This window comes from Miscanthus floridulus, chromosome 3 (assembly GCF_019320115.1).
Source record: "Miscanthus floridulus cultivar M001 chromosome 3, ASM1932011v1, whole genome shotgun sequence".
Taxonomy (NCBI): Eukaryota; Viridiplantae; Streptophyta; class Magnoliopsida; order Poales; family Poaceae; genus Miscanthus; species Miscanthus floridulus.
The window spans coordinates 68,661,586-68,678,039 of NC_089582.1; the positions used below are offsets into that span (position 1 = coordinate 68,661,586).

The window sequence follows — 16,454 nt, forward strand, 5'->3', positions numbered from 1 at the left end:
TGCACATAATACTTGTCCCAGCCTTTTCCAGCAATGCAATGAGAGAAAGGTTCTTTAAAATCAGAATCAGTGGCATAGAGTGTTTTAATGGATTCCAAACCAAGCACTTTTGTATCTAATTGTGTAACCAAACCACATCTCCATGATAAGGCATCAGCAACAATGTTATCTTTTCCACGCTTATGTTTTACAACATAGGGAAATGTTTCAATGAACTCAATCCGTTTAGCATGTCTACGGTTTAGTTTGCCTTGACTTTTTAGATATTTCAAAGCTTCATGATCAGAATGGATGACAAATTCTTTAGGTAACAAATAATGTTGCAAAACTTCCAAAACTCGAACTAAGGCTTAAAGCTCTTTATCATAGATAGAATAATTCAGATGTGGACCATTCAACTTTTCAGAAAAGTAGGCAACAGGTTTACCTTCTTGAAGTAGTACACCTCCTATGCCAATACCACTTGCATCACATTCGATCTCAAATGTCTTACCAAAATCAGGAAGTTGTAGCAGTGGTGCTTCACAAAGCTTTGTTTTCAGCTCATTGAAGGCTTGGTCTTGTTCATCACCCCACTTGAATGGAACATCCTTCTTTGTCAAATTGTTGAGGGGTGCAGCGATGGTGCTGAAATCTTTAACAAAACGCCTATAAAAACCTGCAAGACCATGAAAACTTTGAACTTGACTCACATTTGTAGGTGTAGGCCAATCCTTTATTGCTTTAATCTTTTCTTCATCAACTTGAATTCCATCTGCAGAAACAATAAATCCAAGAAAAACAACACGGTCTGTGCAAAATGTGCATTTAGCAATGTTTCCATACAATTTGTCAGCTCTCAAAATAGCAAGAACTTGACGAATATGATCAAGGTGTTCATCAAATGATCTGCTATAGATTAGGATATCATCAAAATAAACAACAACAAATTTGCCAATGAAAGCTCTTAACACATGATTCATCAAACGCATAAAAGTTGAAGGAGCATTTGTCAAACCAAAGGGCATCACAAGCCATTCATAGAGATCAAATTTAGTTTTAAATGTTGTTTTCCATTCATCACCTATTTTTATTCGAATTTGATGATAACCACTACGTAAATCAATCTTGGTGAAAATAGTTGAACCACTCAGCTCATCTAACATGTCATCAAGCCTTGGAATAGGGTGATGATATCGAACAGTTATAGCATTGATAGCACGACAATCAACACACATATACGCCAAGAACCATCTTTCTTTAGAACTAACAAAACAGGAACATCACATGGTGATAAGGATTCACGAACATACCCTTTGTCCAAAAGCTCTTTTACCTGTTGCTGAATTTCCTTTGTGTCTTCGAGGTTTGTGCGGTATGCTGGATGGTTGGGAAGAGAAGCACTAGGGACCAAGTCAATTTGATGACGGGGGAAGTCCAGCTAGTAGCTCATCAGGAAAAACATCCTCAAAGTCCTATAACAAATCAAGAACAACACTAGGCAGCGAGCAAGGTAAATCGTTAGTGGAAAGTAAAATCTCCTTGTACAACAGTACAAAGAATGGGGTTGCAGTGTTTGTCACATCTCTCAAATCACTCCTGCTCACAAATAAGCACTCAGTTTGGTGTGGCTGTTTTAAAGTGGAATGAGGCTTTATGTGGCTAGATGCTTTAGAACTATCTTCCTTACTAGTGTTGTGGGTCTCACTCAGTTTTCTTTTTTCAGATTCCTCTCTTTTCATGCGAGCCATATCTAAAACATGTATCTCCTCTGGAGATAATGGAACAAGAACCACCTTCTTGTCATTGGCAATGAAAGTGTATTTGTTAGACCGTCCAAAATGCACCGAATCCACATCAAATTGCCAGGGGCGACCAAGCATCAAATGGCATGCTAGCAAGGGGACAATATCACAATCAACCTCTCCATGATAATCACCAATGGAAAATGACAAACAAATCATGGCTGAAACCTTAACTGTCCCAGAATTATTCAACCATTGCATATGGTATGGATGTGGATGGCAACGTGGCTGCAAACCAAGCTTCTCAACAAGCAAAGCACTAACAATATTATTGCAGCTCCCACCATCTATGATGAAATGGCACACTTGTCCTTTCACTTTGCATCGGGACTGAAACAAATTATGGCGTTGTCCTTGTTCAGCAGCAACAAACTGAGTGGAAAGAACTCTCCTAACCACCAAAGAAGGAGATGGTGTATTCATTGTAGAAGGCTCCAAATTAAGAAAATCAACAAGCAACTCATCAAAATCAGCACTAGTAATCTCGTCAGAAGATGGAGAAATAATATCTTGTAGCATGTTATTGTGAGCAAAAGTTGGAATAGGTTGAATGGCTAAACAATTCAGACCTAGCTCAAATGTACCAACCTCAGCTGAATACTCACAAGTATCAAGATTTAGGTCTGCAAATACATTGTTAAACTCTTCATCCTCTTCACTTTGAGAATCATAAGAACCATCAGCAAGTGCAATAATGGTACGCCGATTGGGACATTCAGCTTGCTTATGTCTATGACCACCACACTTAAAACACTCAATCTTGCTTGTCTTCCGTTGGGCTGCTGTAACAGAGGAGCTAGACTGATTGGAATTTACAGCTTTGCCTCTTGAATCAAAATGTTTGGCAGACGTTGAAATTGAACGAGAAGTTGCACGAGATGAAGGTGTGTGCACCTCTGACCCGTGCTGCTGTGAATGGCGCCATGGAGTAGAACTATGAGGAGCTAAAAATGAAGCATGGTTCTTATAAGATTCAGCAAGCTGCCGTTCTGCCCTTTTTGCAAAATGTAGCAATTCATCCATAGTGTTGTAATTAGTCATGTCCACCTTGTCTACGATTGGTTTATTAAGACCAACCAGAAATCGAGCCATCGTTGATTCCTCATCTTCAGTGATACCGGTACGAAGTAGACACATTTCCATTTCCTGAAAATATCCATCCACACTACGATGACCTTGGACAAGACATTTCAGCCTCAAATGTAGCTCACGAGAATAATTGGCAGGAACAAATCTCCGCCTCATTTCTTGTTTCATGTCATCCCAAGTAATACGATCATGTCCAACACGGCGGAAATCAGTAGACACTTGATTCCACCAAGTGATTGCATAACCTATGAACTCAATTGCAGCAAGCTTTGCTTTCTTGATAGGAGGGTAAGTATAGAAATCAAAGATATGATCAACCTTGGTCTCCCACTCAAAATAATCATCGACACTTTCCTTTCCGTTAAATTTTGGAATAGACACTTTCACTTTGCTTAAACCATCATCATCACGACGACGATGGCGGTCACGATAACCATGATGGACACCATGCCGATGATCATCCATGTCGGACAACATACCATCATCACCATCATAATCTCTACCTCCAACTAGAACGCACCGAGCACGACCAAAACCATAGCCAAACCCACCACGTCCATGTCCATGACCAGCGGCACGACGTGGTGCCTCGTTATCCTCATTGTCATCATCCTCATTTGGTGGTGGTTCTCTATGAGGCATGTTTAATTGGAGAGTTTGTAGTTGTTGCATCAAATCATTCATTTGTGTACGCAGCTCCTAGAATTGCTCCACCGAAATAGTGGCACCATCTCCACATCCTGCCATATTAGTAGAGGGGGAAAAATAGGACAATATATATGTGGAATATATGTGGAATCACTCCCTCACCACTTGCTGAACAAGTTCTTTCTCTTCCTGGAAAGGGCAAGAACCAGGGCTGCAATCTGTAGTGGAAGAGTGAAGAGACTACGGTGCAATAGCTCACGGTGCTTTTAAGTGGAGCTTGGTGGGGTAATATGTAAATGGAATGCGCTGAAATGTAGTAATGCAAAACCGAATAATAATCCAAGAACTCAAGTCTAAGTTGCTGAATATAAAGGAAAAGATGCTCAAAGAAAGGAACAAGATGTAGGAAGTGGATAGATGAACACCAATTGCACCAACCGAAACTTGTTACTGCCCAAACCCCTTTGTGGTGTGCTGAACACAATTCTCTTTTATTTATTTTCTTTCCCTTTTTTTTGAACAAGAACTCGTTGTTTTCAGTCCTTCTTTTGACCCATATACATCTTTTCTTTTAACCTTTGTGACAAACGCAGCACAACTTTCAACTAAAGGGGCACATAAGGATCAACTAAGATGGATGGCGCAGCACAAAAACAAGAAACTCGGGTGGGGAATTTGTGGCGGGTAGAAAAACAAGGGTGGAATGGGTGGGGTTTTTTTATTTATATATATGCAGCAAGCAATGACGATCAGAACAAGGGTGGGATGGGTGGGTACATGCAGCAAGCGATTTGATGATTAGAACAATGATAACAACTAGAATGATGTGGAAAAGAAAAATTCAGCAACTAGACAAATCTTAAAGGATTAAAACTCGATAAAGCAAACTACAAAATCAGTAGCATGTATGAATTTGGGCTGTAGGTTTTCTTTTTTTTGGCTATTAGTGGACAGTAGGTATATAAACTCTATCCTACCAAAAACAAGAACAATCCTAACGAGTAAACGGAGGCTCTGGTACCAGATGATGCGCACACGCCTATGCAACGCGTGTAGCAAGTTGTGTGGCCCGATCTTCTCGTAGGATCCGTGAACTTGATAACTTGTCGCTGCGTGACCTGGTGAAGAGGCAGTGCACCGCGAGGCTGTCCACGCGACGAACTACCGAGACAATCACCCTTCCACATACCAACGAAACAGCCCACGCAATCACGCCCTATAGATGTGAAGGCACGAACTGGGTGAACCACAGTTCGGCGTTCTACAACTCCATCAGGAATCGAAAGAACAAGTGTTGCAAGCCTCTCAAGACTCACGCATAAACAAAACTCCACGAGTTTGTGTATTCTGAATTCAGCCAATCAAGATCCAACCTTTCATTGTCTAGTACAAGATATATATAGAGATAGGGATGTTCAGCTTGGAGTAAATGGTAGCATGCGTATGCACCAGTGGATTTTGTGGCTGGTTCGCACGTCTTTTCAGCTTCTGATAGCAGTTACTAAAATGAGCATAACTCTTTATTGGGAAGTCCAAATAATGAGCCATTTGATGGGCTAGAAAGTAGACTTGAAGACGCTTCCATCCACATATAGAACACCATCTAACTCCTTGTATTCTGTCTGTGGTGATGCTTGGAATTCGTACCATGTATCAGTCATCTAGCTTCTGGTTGCATTTCCATGCAAAGGTGGTGAACCACCATTTTATTCTTGCACACCATAGGCTTCTTGGTTCAAATGTCCAGAGGCTTGAATCCATCTTCATCCCATGCTGGTTCATACACTGCATCATTCCTAAGGACATTGGAACAAGAACTCAAAAGCATAGGCTCATTCAACATAAACTGATTATTAAACATAAGGTTAGCGTTCACCTGAGAATGAATTTCCTTCTCCAATTGTTTAGCTCTACTTCTTGTAATTGGACCAGCTATATCAAGTGGAGTTTCATTTGAAGATGAGTGAATGCTAGGAATGTCCTCATTAGAGCCTACGGGCACCATGCAGCACCTCGGACGCTCGTCGGAAATGCCTTCCGCCAAGGGTTCTACTGGCCAACGGCGGTAGCTGACGCCATCAAGCTGGTACGCTCCTACGAGGGATGCGAGTACTATGCGTGGTAGACGCACCTCCCGGCCCAAGCCCTCCAAACCATCCCCATTACATGGCCATTCATCGTGTGGGGGCTGGACATGGTTGGGCCTCTGCAGAAGGCCCCCATGGGCTATACCCATTTGCTGGTAGCGATCGATAAGTTCTCCAAGTGGATCGAGGCTCGTCCGATCACTCGAATCAAATCTGAGCAAGTGGTGTTGTTCTTCACTGATATCATCCACAGGTTCGAGGTTCCAAACACCATCATCACCGATAATGGGACACAATTCACCGGCCACAAGTTCCTAACATTCTGCGATGACCACCACATCCATGTGGCTTGGTCAGCCGTAGGACATCCTAGGACAAACAGCCAAGTAGAACGTGCCAACAGCATGATCCTACAGGGCCTCAAACCAAGAATATACAACCAATTGAAGAAATTTGGCAAGAAATGGCTTGTTGAACTCCCGTCGGTCATCTAGAGCCTGAGGAACACTCCGAGCCGAGCCACGGGGTTCACACCGTTCTTCCTAGTCTATGGAGCTGAGGCCATCCTCCCCACTGACTTGGAGTATGGTTCCCCGAGGCTTTAGGCCTATAATGAGTAGAGCAACCGCACTGCCCGCGAGGACACCCTCGACCAACTGGAGGAAGCCCGAGACATTGCGCTGCTACACTCAGCCAAGTACTAGCAAGCCCTACGACACTATCAAGCCTAGCGCATTCGAAGCTGAGACCTGAAGGTGGGCGACCTGGTGCTGAGACTGAGGCAGAGCAATAAGGGCCGCCACAAGCTGACCCCGCCATGGGAAGGGCCATACATCATCGCCCAAGTGCTAAAGCCTGGGACCTACAAGCTAGCCAACGAGAAGGGTGAAATCCTCACCAACGCTTGGAACATAGAACAGCTACGTCGCTTCTACCCTTAAATTTCCAAGCATTGTATACATTTGTTGGTGTTTTGGACCGGCGGGCCCTCAACCAACTAGTAAATTTGTACTGCATGTTCCCAATCCCGGATGGTGATGCAAAGAGACACAAGGCTTATACTGGTTCGGGTAATGAGCACCCTACGTCTAGTTTGAGAGATCGATCTTGTATTTCTTGCACCGAAGTGCTCATAGTAGGGGGTTACAAGTAGGGCGAGAGAGGGAGCTAGTCCCAGGTCTCTACGTGGAGTGGCATGGATTGCTTGAGATGTTGATCTCAGATAGTGGGGAAGCTCAAGCGTTCATCTGTGTGTTCATGCGTGAGTTCGTTGCATGGGCATAGGCCTAATCGTTTGTCTCCCCTCCAAGAAATGGCCCTGATCCCTCCCTTTTATAGTTGAAGGGGGGACAAGGGTGACACATGCGCTAGCTACATGGCGTCGTGCAAACGGAGGCGGCATGTCCGAGCCCTGTAGCCTGTTACTGTGGCAGCGTGGGCGACGGAGTGGTCTCATCCTTGAAGAACTGGGGCGACGTGCTGGTCACATCTGATCCTATGCGTCGTGGGAGCTCTAGTGTTACCTTTGTCACAGAACCGACCAATTTATAAGAGTACAAGTATAATGGCCTCCCGCAAGCGGTCACACTGTCATACTTGAACCCATATAAACCCGGTAGTCCGTCGAGTACCACGATGGGTCTCGATAAACGATTTACAACAACCAAGATCGTACAGGATTCAACATACATGCCACATATTACATAAAGTTCACAGATACATTTTGTCATCAGAGTACGAATAAAAGTTATTACAAACCAAGTTTGATAAATAAAGCGGAAGCAAATAAGTTCGAAGATAAAGTTTCCAACATAGTTTGATACAGTGCCAAACCAGATCACGGTCCACAAAAGCAAAGATAGAAATTACTAAAGAAGCCTGCCCAAGGCTTACTCCTCATCCATGGCGGGATAGAAGTGACTCTTGCAATACCCATGATACATAGTGCCATCTGCAACAATGGGAAATAAAACCCTGAATATGAGGAGGTACTCAGCTAGACTTACCCGTCATGAACCAGAAATAAAATGACTCCAAGGATTATGCAAGGCTGTATAAGTGGACGTAACTTGACAACATTTTTGCGTAAAAGCAATTGAATCATGGTACAATTACAAATTCTTTACCAGGTTAATTATGACTATCCATTTCTAGGTTAGCAACTATCCTGTGCCAAACATGTGGTATATCATTTAGAAGCATACAATAGTAACCATAGCAGGTATTGTAATTCCCTTTTTATCCGAACCATCATGTTTCATAACACAGTTGCTACGATGTTGGGACTAGCCAAGTTTCTCATTATCCAGGAGAGACAACGATTCGAATCGATTTCAACCAGTTGGGAATTTATTCCTAACACAAACCTAGGTCTACCAGCCACGATAGCCTTAGGTCACCTTTGGTACAACTCCGGTACACATTTCGTGGGTCCGTACTGTGCCGCACAATCTGGAACACCAGATGCCAGGATGCTCAGGCCAAGCCTGCCCTTGGGCTCAGTCTGATCGTTCCCCGGAAGGAGCACACAACAGAACGATTCCCGGCCTGAGTTGAATTACTCGGCTTCGCGGTCGGAACGAGTTATCCGGCCAGCTAAGTGAGAGGCATGCGTCCAATCTTGTCAGAAGCGCCAACAACGGTACGGTCCTTAATCGACACAGACGGGGATAAATCCACACCCAAGACCTCCATGTCTTGTCGCTTCTCTATCGACTTCCTGTCCGGTCTCGATTTACTTTTACCCCATGGTTCTTGTTCAACGATAGCAAATATAGCCAACCGTGCTCCGGTATCCACCTATATCTCGCAGGTGACAGGACATCACCCAACTTCTACCGGTCTAAGCATGGCTAAGCATATATATTCGATCCTGGACCCATACCGGTTAAAGGTGTAATATTTGGACAAGGAATGTACATGCATCAAGTGGTTTCATTCAACTCTTATAACCTAATGCATCAATCATAAATACGTAAGTAAACATTTGTAAATTACTAGGAGACTTATAATGCTCTGAGGCTTGCCTCGTAGAAAGGAAGTAGGGCGATGGTCAGGACACTCCGGAAGCTCTTCAGGGTTCTGCTCCATGCCTTCGGGAGCTACGGCTTGCGGATCCTCCTGCTGGTTCCCTTCCTCTGCTTCTTCGAATTCCAGCAACATGATCTCTTCCTCCGATCCTAGATGCATGAATATGGCATAAGTATTACGAATGCATATATGTTAACAAGTGCATCATGTTTATTGAGTAGGTGCATATCTCTTCTCGGTTATTTAATTATCTACTTCCATAAGGCATTGATTATACCATAAAATAGCAGCTACTTGTTTCACTCATAACTAGAGTTCTATAAATCCAAATCTAGTGATCCTGGACTTTCTGGAAATCTTATCAAATTCTCTACAACTTTGTTATTAACAATTTTTACAGTACACATAATTTTCCACATGTAACTCATCAAACTACAGAATCTATCCAGAAACTATTCAACATGCAATATAAAGTAACGATACTTCTACTTCATGTAATCATTCAAAATTTGACAACATAGAATCTACCAACAGTTTAAGCATACCAAATACATTTAAGATCATATAATGGTGAAGCCCAAACTATTTATTTAATTGCCTTTATTATTTTATTTAGATATCTAGGTTAAATAATAAACATATATCATATATACTTAATAAATTCTCAAAAATTTACAGTGCCTTACTAATGCTATCAAAGGACTACTATAACAATTTCATGTCATTTTACCAAGTAGAACATCCTATACAAAAATGACAAGGAAGCAAGGCTTGAAATAGCATAAATGGAAAATCCTATTGAAAAGTGTCAAGCAACAGATTTCCTATTTTTCTTAACATCCATATGGTACTAGGATTACCTCCAACAAATTTCATGAATTTTGGACTCATAATTAATTTATGAAAATTCATGCAAGGATTGACTATCCATAAAAGAAAAATCTATACCTATAAACCTAACCATGCATTAGTCCTCAAATTTTTACCAGAGCTCATATATGCTAAGATTAGCTTACCACAAAAATTTCATAATTTTTGGAGCACAAGAACTCAAGATATAAAATAAACAAATTTGAATGCATTCAAAAGCACATTTCAAATCCCTATTTAAATCTCCAAAACTTTATACTATAAATGTTAAAAACATATTTTTTCTAAATACTACACTTCCTAAGTAACACTACAAAATTTATTTCACAAATTTAGGACCTACCAAACTGAAGATACAAAAATAACAAAACACATGAAATTAGGATTTAAATCTGTAAAAATTGAACTAGCTTTCTCTTCTTGTGTCGCTGACAAGCGGGACCCACTGGTCAGCGAGACACAGCAGAGCACGGCGGCGCTGCTCGACTGACGCGGCTAGAACTCGACGGCAGCGAGTTCGCCGGCGGTGACATCTTCACTATGTGATCTACGTGACCTGGCGAATCTACTGAGCCACTCGGTGGGACCTCTCGTCGGGGCTACGCACGGCGGTGGCGCTCATGGCGGCACGGCAGAGCTGGACAATGGTGGTACGTTGATGGGGGCTATGGTGGCTCGAACGAACGCTGTGCCGAGCATCACTGAGCTACGGCGGAGCTATCTAGCGCCCTAACGCGGCCTGGGGTGGACGGTGGCGACGTGGCCACGGAGACGGGGCTTGCGGCGGAACTCCGGCGAGCTTGCATGCGTTGCGGTGGCTTACCAAGCGCTGTCAGCAGGCACGGGAGGAGGCAGTGCACTGCTGGGGTGGTGGTGGAGCTATGGCGGTGGTGAAGGAGTGGCTAGGCACGAGCTTGTGCACGGTTATGGCGACGGTAGAGCTGCAGGAGCTCGGCTGCTGCAGCGGCAAGGAAGAGAGGCCGGAAAAAGCAAAGTGAGGGCGCGAGATGGCTCGGGCAAACGCTGGCGGGGTTAAGGCCACGCCCAGGCGCATCATGGCCTGCGCGATCAGGGCGTTGGCGACGCGCGGCCATCGCCACGGACACGCGGCGCGCGTGCTCTGCCGGTGGTCGGCCACTGATGGCTTGATTCAGTTCGTTCAGACGCGACATGCCGAGCCTGACAACGAGTTTCGTAAACGATTTTACCGAAAATCTGTGGCTCCGTTGTGCAAACATCCTAAACCGAATTTGTAGACCTATGTACCAGCTACAATACTTGTTCAAGGCACTTGTTCTAATTCGCAACAGAAACAGAGAAAAATCATGCTCAAGGTTGGCCTATCAGGCTGTCAGGGTTCATGACTTAGCAAAATTTGCTAAGTGTTGAAATGGTTGATTTCTCTGATTTTTGAAATCCAAATTCACACATGTTAGGAGCTGAATCAGTCAAAGACCCAAAAATCAAAGTTGTTCCTTATGTCAAACACTACAACATTGCTTTAGTGAACTCCTCCATGCAAGGTCTCTAGCACCTAGTTCAACTTTAGTCAAACATGTCACTTTGAAATTATGATACATACTCAAACCATGACTAAATGACCAAATTAGCCCTAGCCCTAAATACCAAAGTTGTTCATAATGATATCCTAAGCATGTTCAAGCAATTTGCAAGGTCATTCAATCATTTTATGTAATAGTCACTCATAGAGTTAGTTAGTGCAATCACATGAAACATGCCTTAAAGGCTTGATTTAGAAAAGTGACTTTCATGAACAATGTTCTAATTGCTAACCCAAGTGTGGTTACATGTTTTTGTGACTCACTTCTACCAAGTACATGTTTTCATTCATGATCATTTGCAGATACACATGGAGACATGAAATAACGAGAAAGGTTGCATATGATAATGAAACATGCGATAACAAGTAAATGTTGCAAATGTTTCAATTGTAAATGCTTGTTTATGAATGCGTGATGATCATGCTCATGTTATGCAAGTCAAGTTATGCAAGGCTAACACCTGAGGTGTTACAGCCCCTCCCCCTTATAAAAATCTCGTCCCGAGATTTGCAAGACCTACCATTCTTGGAAAAAGGCGGGATAAACTTCTCGTAGATAATCTTCTCTTTCCCACGTAGCATCTTGTTCACTATGATTGTTCCACACCACCTTATAAAACTTAATAATCTTACTCCTTGTCACTCTCTCCATCTCTTCTACTACTCGAATTGGCTTTTCTTCATAGGTCAAATCCGATTGAAGCTGCATGTTGGTGGGTGCAATAGCTTCTTCAGGTACTCGAAGACATTTCTTTAGCTAAGAAACATGGAACACATCAAAGATTGCACTCATCTTTGGTGGAAGTTGTAACTTATACGCAACCTTCCCTTTTCGTTCCAAAATTTTGTATGGCCCTACATATCTTGGTGAAAGCTTCTTTTTCATCCCAAATCTTTTCACACCTTTCATGGGTGATACTCTCAAGTACACATAGTCACCCACTTCAAAAGTTAGTGGTCTTCTTCTTCTCTCAGCATAACTCTTTTGTCTTGATTGAGCTGCCTTCATATGTTGTTGGATGATACGTACTTGCTCTTCGGCTTCATTGACAAAATCAATACCAAAGTATCTCCTTTCACCGGGCTCAATCCAATTCAATGGAGTTCTACACTTTCTGCCATACAAGGCTTCAAATGGAGCCATTTTGATACTCGCTTGATAACTGTTGTTATAGGAGAATTCAGCTAAAGGTAACCATTTCTCCCATGAACCTTTTGAAGATATAACACAAGCTCTAAGTAAATCTTCTAGGATTTGGTTCACTCGCTCTGTCTGTCCTGAAGTTTGCGGATGGTAAGCTAAACTTCTGATTAGCTTGGTTCCCAAAGCCTAGTGTAAGTGCTCCCAAAAACGAGCTATGAACTGTGGTCCTCGATCTGAGATTATAGTCCTGGGTACTCCATGCAATCTCACGATCTGGGAAACATATATCTCAGCATATTTTCCCACTATATACCATGTGTTCACGGGTATAAAGTGTGCTGACTTGGTGAGACAATCAATAATGACCCAAATTGAATCGTGACCTTTTGGTGTCATTGGAAGGCCTATGATAAAGTCCATGCTGATTTCCTCCCATTTCCTTCCTGGAATAGGCAATGGCTGAAGTAATCCAGTAGTTTTCATATGGACGGCTTTCACTCTACTGCAGTTATCACACCTAGCAACATAGGCTACGATCTCTTTCTTCATCTTAGTCCACCAAAAATGGGTTCTTAAATCTTGATACATTTTACTACTACCCAGATGGATAGACAATTTGGATGAGTGAGCTTCTTCTAAAATTTGATTCCTTAGCTCACGGTCTTTTGGTACCACCAGTCGGTCCTCAAACCATAATACACCTCTTTCGTCCAATCTAAAATGTTTGGTTTCCTGCTCTAGCATTTTTCTCTTGATGTGACTTATTCCTACATCTGTCTGCTGTAGCTCTATGATTTTGCTCTCCAGTGAACAACTGATTGTGATATTGTGTAGTACAGCAGGATGTAACAAGTTGAATCCATCCTCCAACAATGCTTCCACAGTGTTGCAATGGGACTTCCAACTAAGTGCATCGGCTACTACATTTGCTTTACCCGGATGGTAATGCACTTCTAAATTATAGTCCTTAATCAATTCTAACCATCTTCGTTGTCTCATGTTCAATTCTGGCTGGGTAAAGATATACTTGAGACTTTTGTGGTCAGTATAGATATGACATACATTGCCCAACAAGTAATGTCTCCATATCTTTAATGCATGAACAATGGCTGCAAGATCCAAATCATGTGTAGGGTAGTTGACTTCATGTTTTCTCAATTGCCGAGAGGCATATGCAATTACTCTCCCTTCTTGCATAAGCACACATCCTAAACCTATTCCAGATCAAAAGGCTTTTCAATGTCTGGTTGTGCTAGCACAGGTGTGGTAGTCAACAAAGTTCTGAGGGTGTGAAAAGCTGTTTCACATTCTGGTGTCCATTTGTACTTGTCATCTTTCTGAAGTAGTCTAGTCATAGGCTTAGCTATCTTTGAGAAATCTAGAATAAACCGACGATAGTACCCTGCTAACCCTAGAAAACTCCGAACTTCATGAACCGAAGTTGGGGCTTTCCAATCCATGACCTCTTGTACTTTTGATGGGTCTACTGAGATTCCATCTCTTGATAAAATGTGACCTAAGAAAGGTACTTTGCTCATCCAAAATTCACATTTGCTAAACTTGGCATAAAGCTTATGCTCCCTCAGTCTGGATAGGACAATCCTCAGATGCTCCTCATGATCTGACTCATTTTCTGAATAAATCAATATGTCGTCGATAAACACGACCACGAACTTATCAAGTTCGGGCATGAATACCGAGTTCATCAGGTACATGAAATAGGCTGGAGCATTTGTTAGTTGGAAAGACATAACCAAATACTCGTATAAGCCGTACCTAGTAGAGAAAGCAGTTTTAGGTATATCCTCCGGTCTGATCTTTATCTGATGGTAACCTGATCTCAAGTCAATTTTGGAGAATACCTTTGCCTTCGCTAGCTGATCGAACAAGATGTCTATGCAGGGCAATGGATATTTGTTCTTGATGGTCACCGCATTGAGTGGTCTGTAATCTACACACATTCTCAGTGACTTATCCTTCTTTTTCACAAACAAGGCTGGACATCCCCACGGAGATGAGCTAGGTTGGATAAGACCCTTGTCCAATAGATCTTGCAATTGAACTTTAAGTTCCGCTAACTCATTGGGTGGCATTCTATATGGCCTTCTGGATATGGGTGCGGTACCTGGCACTAATTTGATCTTAAATTCCACGTCCCTATCCGGTGGTAGACCTAGTAATTCCTCTGGAAATACATCCAGAAACTCACAAACCATGGGGATATCACATATTGTGGTGGTTTGGATAGCACAGGCTAAATGTTGGGGTTCGAAATCGCGGGAGAGTGGGACTAGAAAAGCATTCCCTCCCGTGGGTTCTCTCAACATAATAGTGCGGGTGCTAGTGTCAATAAGAGCACCATGATACTTCATCCAATTCATGCCTAAGATTACACTTATCGACAACCCCGGCAATATTATCAAATCTGTTGTGTACTCCCTCCCTTGTATCGAGATGAGTACATTTTTTACTATCTTTTTGGTAGCAACAGTTCCCCCTGCTGAAGTTATGTTAAAACCCCTTTGCTTACTTCAATTATTTCTTGATCATGTCTAGATGCAAATGCTTGACTCATAAATGAATGAGAAGCTCCCAAATCAAATAAAACAACAGCAGGATGCTTGTTGACGAGAAACATACCAGCCGTGACAACTTCTCCGGTGGGCACTTCCTCCACAGCGGTATAATGCACTTGTCCCTGACGTGCCCTGGCATTCGCCTGCCTCTGATTGTTCTGATTTGGGTTGCCATTCCTTTTGGGGTGGGGGCACACCTTGGACCAATGACCCAGTTGGTTGCAGTTGAAACATGGTTGATTACTTCTGAATCTGGTGGAGCTGTCCTGATTGCCATTTCCTTTTGGTAAGGCAATAGTGAACGCCTTACGGAATGGTTTCTGTGGCCTATTATTCTGAGCTTTCGGTGGTGGAGGCCTAAACTTGGGTGCAGGTGGACGGAATTGTGGCCTAGCTGTGATAGGTGCTTTCGACTGGAAGGACCCGGATGCATCGGCCTCATATGTTCTTTTGCGACCCTTAGCAACTACATGCATGTTGTTGTGGTTTTCTTGGGTCAAGGCATCACTAATAAACTCATTGTAAGTGGCACATCTAGAATTTGCCATAGTCTTCATTAGTTTGGTACCCAAACCTCGCTTGAAACTCTCTATCTTTTTCTCCTCGGTATCCACGAAACTTGGAGCATATCTTGACAAGTTGTTGAATGCGTGCATATATTCTGTGAGTGACTTTGTTCCTTGAGTGAGCCTCATAAATTCGGCTGCTTTCATGCGCATCAGGCCCGGGGGAATATGGTGTCCCCTAAAAGCCAGCTTAAACTGTTCCCAGGTCACTCGCGCATTAGCAGGCAGGGATGATAGGAAATGTGTCCACCAGATCCCTGCTGGTCCTTGCAGCTGATGAGAAGCATATTCAGCTTTCAGGTGCTCTATGACCCTTAGCAGACGAAATTTCTGCTCAATGGTATTCAGCCACTCATCGGCCTGCAGTGGTTCCTTAGCCACCTTAAAGATCGAAGGCTTCGTGTCCAGAAACTCCTTGAATGTACTGTGCTGATTTGGCTCGACCCCTGGTTGATGTGGGTGGCCACGAGCAGTGTTTTGCGCGATGAGGCGCAAAGCTTCCTCCATTGTCCTTTGGCTCCCTAGGAACTGGGTAAAGAACTCCTGAGCAGACGGCGGTGGTGGGGGTGGCAAGTCATCATGGTTGCCATCCTGGCTACCACCAGCTCCAGCACAGGTGCGCGTCATCTGCGAATTTGCAACAATAAGCGATTATTGGTTGATGTCAAGAGATTGCAGGTGAATTAGGTACTCATGCCAAACTGAAATTACTGGAGAAAATTCTCAAAAGCACAATAAAAACAGAGGCATAACAATTCATTCTCGCAACATGACATCCCCAATTCGACCACTTATCGTGCTCATGACGCATGCAAATTTAAATCGTCATTACCGACAAAGGATTGGAATTGCACTGATGTTCATCCAAACGTGCGATTAATCAACATTACATGATAGTCTGGTTACTAATGCCAAATTCGAACTATAGGTCCATTACATGAATAAAGGTGATACATTAGTCCTTCCACTAAGTGCTAAGTGATCTAATCCTCATCATGATCACTATCGAGGTCAGACGTAGGATCATCTCCTTCCTCAGGATCTACTTCTTCTTCAGGCTCCACTTCTTCTTCTTCCTCGTACCCTTCTAGATCCATTT

At 43.0% G+C, this 16,454-nt stretch overlaps 1 protein-coding gene across 1 annotated transcript; it reads right to left on the minus strand.

The window, feature by feature from the left end:
* Positions 1–350: 350 nt before the first annotated feature.
* On the minus strand, positions 351–3,515 carry LOC136543863 (uncharacterized). Its single transcript, XM_066536199.1, has 2 exons — positions 1,670–3,515; positions 351–754 (listed from the first exon to the last, which is right to left on the minus strand). Exons 1-2 carry the CDS (start codon positions 3,513–3,515, stop codon positions 351–353), a joined length of 2,250 nt encoding a protein of 749 aa, XP_066392296.1.
* Between the last annotated feature and the right edge of the window lie 12,939 nt (positions 3,516–16,454).